This window comes from Solanum tuberosum, unplaced genomic scaffold (genome assembly GCF_000226075.1).
Source record: "Solanum tuberosum cultivar DM 1-3 516 R44 unplaced genomic scaffold, SolTub_3.0 scf00474, whole genome shotgun sequence".
In the NCBI taxonomy this organism is placed as follows: Eukaryota; Viridiplantae; Streptophyta; class Magnoliopsida; order Solanales; family Solanaceae; genus Solanum; species Solanum tuberosum.
Window position 1 is genome coordinate 209,856 of NW_006239392.1, and position 6,218 is coordinate 216,073.

The 6,218-nt window shown below is 35.7% G+C and overlaps 1 protein-coding gene across 1 annotated transcript in view; it reads right to left on the reverse strand.

Annotated features, from left to right (window-relative positions):
• LOC102606053 (anthranilate phosphoribosyltransferase, chloroplastic-like) overlaps window positions 1–5,190 on the reverse strand; it is a 7,487-nt gene extending 2,297 nt beyond the window's left edge. The window contains exons 1-7 of the mRNA XM_006363938.2: window positions 4,995–5,190; window positions 1,052–1,195; window positions 811–972; window positions 659–742; window positions 366–554; window positions 205–295; window positions 71–130 (exon numbers count right to left, since the gene is read on the reverse strand). Of these exons, the coding sequence (XP_006364000.1) occupies window positions 71–130; window positions 205–295; window positions 366–554; window positions 659–742; window positions 811–972; window positions 1,052–1,195; window positions 4,995–5,144 (880 nt within the window). The 5' untranslated portion in view covers window positions 5,145–5,190. The remainder of the gene's footprint in view (window positions 1–70; window positions 131–204; window positions 296–365; window positions 555–658; window positions 743–810; window positions 973–1,051; window positions 1,196–4,994) is intronic.
• Between the last annotated feature and the right edge of the window lie 1,028 nt (window positions 5,191–6,218).

Here is a 6,218-nt window from a genome sequence, read left to right on the forward strand (position 1 = left end):
AAAAATAATAAAAAACCCTACCCCCCCCCCCCCCCCCCCCATGCTTGAATTATAGAATAAGGATTCTTACGTGGGTCGAAAGAGAATTTCTCTATCTTTTCAGGTGTAACATCAAGGACTACTCCAGGTCCTGCATGTGCATTCCCATAGCATGATTGATAAAGCCAAGTCGAAACTTATATACATAATACAAACAGAACTTACCAAGAGGACTCATTTCATCTAAACCTTCAGAATGAACAACTAATGCTCTTTTCATGCCATAACTTTGTAATGCTTTGGCCATCTTGCTGACCTACACACATATATATGAATGTCTGTATGAAATCATATCACCGAAAACACAGAGTCGTCAGAAAGCTTACTATATCTTGTTTGTACACTCCAACAACAGCAAAAGGTACCCAAGCAGGGTTGATTAAAGGCCCTAGGATGTTAAATATAGTCTTCACTCGAAGCTTCCTCCTCACAGGTGTCACTATCCTCATTGCTGGATGGTAGTATGGGGACATCATGAAACCTATCCCAACTTCTTCCACACATTTCTTCACTCCCTATTCCATATAAAATCATCTCAATTTTAACCTTGTTGGTGAAGTTTCGATTCCTGATTGCGTAAATACTTTTTAGTTGATTACATAAACTCCCTTTCACTCACCTCAGGATTTAATTCAATGGCGACTCCAAGGGCTTCCAAAACATCAGCACTTCCACAAGAAGAAGAACTGGACCTATTCCCTTGCTGCATATATAACTTAGCTCATTACAAGTGAAAAACTCCCAATAAATAATTAATGTTGTCAATCTAACCTTAGCAACTTTAGCACCACAAGCTGCAGCAAGAATAGCTGCTCCCGTAGAAATATTCACCGTATTGGCACCATCACCCCCCGTTCCAACTATGTCCACACAGTCATTCAGGCCTTCAACCTTTCTGCAACATTTGATCATCGATCTTGCTAGACCTACAACCTACATTTATTAAGCATGAAAAAGTGAGAGATTTACTCATTCTACATACAATTGATGACATGTTAAAATATATATGTACTTCTCGAAAGGTTTCTCCTTTAGCTCTTAAGAGAACAAGAAAAGCACTAATGAGTGCTTCACTGCCATCTTTTAGCAAGAAATCCAGTGAGGCCTCTGCTTCTGCTTCATTCAAGTCCTCCTTATTCAACAACCGCTCCATCAACTGCAAAAAGTAAAAAAAAAAAAACACAATAACCCTGTACAGCAGCTGAACTAAGTATATAATGAACCAAAGATACTTGGTATAACAAGCAAATTGGTATTGATAGGATCTGTAGCAGAACAGATGGAGCTTTCGGAAACCATGAGTGGATGTTACAATGGGGACACGTTATAACAGATTATGGAGTGCCCTTTATCTCAGATCACTCCCCTAATGCAAATGACATTACATACACTCGATAGTGACCTGAAAGTTCGATTTAAGTTTTTTAATGTGTGGGCCGATCATGCAGATTTTCTCCCTATTGTGAAGCAGACCTAGGACCAGACTTTAGATGCACAAAGTATGAAAGGTGTATGACTGAAACTTAAAGCTCTGAGATCTAAATTCAGACATTTAAATAATATTGAGTTCAAGTCAATTACTCAGAGAATGGAACTACCTAGAGAAGATCTCAAATTGACTCAGGAGAAGATCATTATTCAATGCATAGATTTGCTGCTCGAAAGAGAGAAACATCTCCTGATTGACTTGGAAAAATGGTCTTTAATTGAGGAAAGTACCATCAGACAGAAAGCTAGAGCTAAGTGGATTAAACTTGGTGATTCCAATACCAAGTATTTCTCTGCTTTGGTGAAGGATAGAACTCAGAAGAAACAAATGTTAGAGCTCAAAGAATTCTAGACCTCAAACAGTGAAAGAATTTATGTCTATTGCCTGTTGCTCAATTTTGTATAAGATTATAGCCAAGGTCTTAGCAGCCAGGTTACAGAAAGTGATAGAAAGTTTCATTTGTGTTGCTCAAGCAAGATTTATACCTGGAAAGAAAATAGTTGATAACATCATACTTGCTCATGACCTAGTCAAGGAGTATGGCAGAAAATAGGCTTACCCACGATGCATGATAAAGATTGATCTCCAAAAAGCTTATGATTCAGTCGAATGAACCTTCCTCAAGCAACTAATGGAAGGTTTGGGACTACCAAACAGGTTTATCTCTTGGATTATGTTGCAATCAGTAAATTATACAATCACGATCAATGGAGAAACAACCAGTCCATTTGGTGCTGCAAAAGGTCCGAGACAAGGAGATCCAATCTCTCCTTATCTTTTTTCCATTGCAATGGAATGCCTAAGTAGGAAGCTAAATGATCTCAATCATGTGAGAGGGTTCACCTACCATCCAAGATGTGCTAAACTTAACATTACTCATTTGAGCTTCGTAAATGATCTACTATTGTTCTCTAAAGGTGATTTTAACTCAGTAGCAACCTTATATAGTGCATTTGGTCAGTTCTCTACACCATCAGGATCACAAGCAAACTTAGGGAAAAGTGCTATCTATTTTGGGGGAATGACATAAGTAGTAAAAGATAGAATCGTGCAACACATTGGAATGGCAGCAGAAGAATTACCATTTAAAAACCTTGGTGTCCCTCTATCCATAGAAAAAATCTCTTTCATCCAGTGGCAACCATTAATAGAGAAGATAGTGAGCAAAATCACCTCCTGGACAGCCAAAAACCTCTCTTATGCTGGGAGAACACAACTTGTACTGTCAGTGATAGTTGGAGTTCAATATTATTCCAGATGCCAACTAAAGTACTTAAGTTTATTGAAGCCTACTGTAGAAGCTTTGTATTGTCTGATACAAATAAAATTATAAAGAAAGCTCTCGTCTCCTGGGAGAAGGTGTGTTTACCTAGAGCTTGTCGTGGACTAAATCTCATAAACATGGTCATTTGGAACAAAGTTGATATTGCCAAGACCTATTGGAATCTTACTCATAAAGAAGAAAAATTATGGATTAGATGGATCAATGAATACTATACAAAGGAAAAAGGATTGAGGATATTAGTATTCCCTCTCAGGCATGCTGGGTCATCCGAAAGATCTTAGAAGCTAGGCAGGTTGTATTACAGGTGCAACTAACCATCTCTGTCAAAAGTATTACCAAGCAGATTCATTCTCACTTCTCCATGTCTATCCTAAGGTGACATGGAAATGCCTAATGTATAAAAATGTTGCTATACTTAAAGCTCAGTTTATAATATGGGTGCAAGTACATGGAAAGTTTCTTACTACTGATCAATTAGCAAAGTGGGGGATTGACGTGGAACCAGATTGTGTTTTCTGCCAGAACTCCCATGAATCTAGAGATCATGAATGTACCTTTTCTAGGCAGCTGGGGAGTAGAATCCTATTAAGGTTGTACACACCTATTATCCATGCCACAACACGGGAACAACACATGGAATGGGTGATAAAGAATGCAAAGGGAAGAACAATGAGAGCTCGGGCCTTTAAAATCCTATACACCCTGAATGTGTCTATGCCATATGGTTAGAGCGGAACCAGAGAGTCTTTGAGAAGAAAGCCTGGCTAGTGAGTTTTGATATAGTTTTTTTTTCTCTGATGTGAGATAGCTAGTATGTCAACTAGCTAGTTATAGATCTGTAATGTTGATGCTTTGGTGATTAATACAAAATGTTAGTTACCAAAAAAAAGAACCAAAGATTAGTTTTAGATATGCTCCTGGACCAACTGTAACACTAAAGTTACAAAAGAAAAGTAATTGAACTTTATCATTGTAACAGCAAGGTAACTAAATTTTATTCACTATAAGATAAAATGTATGTTGCGATGGATGTATGGGTATACTAGGAGTAATAGGATTAAAAATGAGGATCTCCGAAACAAGGTGGGAGTGACTTCGATGAAGACAAGGTGCGAGAAGCGGGGTTCAAATGGTTCGAGCATGTGATAAGGAGAAAGATGGATGCCCTAGTGCGTGTGAGAGGTGGCCTATGGATGGATTCAGGAGAAGCAGAGGTAGACCAAATAAGTATTGGGAGAGGTGATTAGACATGACATAGCGTAGTTGCAGCTTACAAAGGACATGACCTTAGATAGGAAGGTGTGGAAGACACGAATTAGGGTAAAAGGTTAGTAGGTAGGAGTGTGTTGTCTTGTTGTCCTTTCTAGTAGTCATAGTACTACTCTTGTAGGTTCTTGTTCTTCGATTTATGTTACTATCTATTGTTTCTTTTAGTTCGATTATAGAATTATTATTGTAGTATCCTCTCTACCTCACCTCTAATGTATGTGTACTCTCTATCCCCCAAGACCCCAGGCCACTCTATTAAACTTCACTGGAAATGTTATTGTTGTCACAATAAAATGTATCCATCAAAATGACTTTATTGTGATATTGATAAAGTTTGTGATGTTACAGTTAATAAGCGGATCGAGGATTCTCATGAAGAGGTGTCAATAGTTGTAAGTAAGAAAAAAAAATTATAAGGCCACCAAGGCTTGAAAACACAAGGAACTTTTGTAACACCTTAATCACTAGACTAAGCATTTCACTTGTGTCAAGGAGCATCAATACTTTTATATATATTTATTAAACCAAAGTTTGACCTCTATATACAATGTAATTTTCCGACGCGACACCCCGGGTGGATCCGCCCACGTATTAAGGTTTAGTTACTTATAATATGATAAAATCAGTCTCATTTTACTAATATAGTAGGTATAGCTCAATAGTTTTGTGACTAGCTATTAGAGTAACCATATGGACCATATGATATTGTCACTCAACTCTTTTGTTAATGCACCAAAGTCAAAAAGCTATTTGGTCAACTCAAACAACTTTTTGTACATTCCACTTTGTCTATAAGTATATCACTTTTTGTTTTCCCCTACTGATACTTGGGTAAAAATGAGTGATTTTTCCATTTTAATAATAAATTTAAAGTGCAATAAAGTTGAAGAAGTATGTATTAAAAATGCTAACCTGTTGAGATGATAAATTGGGAAGGTGCAGTGAAGATGGAGAGTGAGGCAAATGCAAATCATTAGCTAAACAATTCAATCTCCTACTTTGGAAATGGGGAATTTTGCAAGAAAAAACTATGGGGTTGAGGGTGACTCCAAACACAGACATTGTTATTGTTGGTAAAGGAGATGTAAGAGTGACTCAACTCAACTATACTTTATTTATTTGGTGTAAGTAACCCATAAATGCATTTGGATACCACTCCCAACTACCCAAAAATTATGAAATCAATTCAATGTACCCCTCACTTGCTCAACCTTCCTAATTAAAACCATCCACTCTTTTTATGTCACACTAGTTCTAGTGATTTTATTTGTTTGACCATTAAAATATATTCTTTCTTCTTCTTTTTTATTATTATTTTATTTGAAAAATAGTGTTTCGTTATAAAAATTTAATTAAATTTGAAGTTTGATTTCCAAATTTGAAGAACTTCCCAACATAATCAATTCTTTTTTAATTAAATGTGGCCATTAGGCCCAATTATATTTTATTTATATAGAAAAACATATAAAGGTAAATTAAAGTCGGTAAAGTTAGAGTTGTATTTGATATACCCTGTGCAAAAAGTATATCAAATACAACTCTAACTTTAATTTTTTCAAAAAAAATAAAAATAAAAATTATATCTATGATCAAAAGCTTGCTAAATTTAGAATCTATTATTTTCTAATACTCCAATAATAAAATTATCAAAAAGGTATACTTTTATTAAAACCAATTTTATGATTAAATAATCCTTCAAACGTAATCTAAACAAAAGAAATTATAACTTTAATCAAAAGGTTATTTACAAAACTTAAGTTTTCTAATACTAGGACAAAAGTTGGATAGAAACATAGGGTGTGTTTGGTACGAAGGAAAATGTTTTCCTATAGGTGGATTTCTAACTTATTTTCTCATGTTTGGTTGGTGCGTAGAAAATATTTTTTAATGTTTGGTTGGTGAATGAAAAATATTTTTCATAAAATATTTTTATTTTTGGCTTGAGACTGAAAAATAATCTTTAGGAAAATAATTTATGATCTGAAAATCAATCCTGATAATTGATCTAGGACCCGACCCCGACACCCAAACTAAAACAAGACCCCGATGACCATTCCAAAATCGACCCTGAGGTCTAACCCAGGACCTGGCCCAAACTTTCGACCTAGGAAAATATTTTTCAAAAAGAATTTAAAA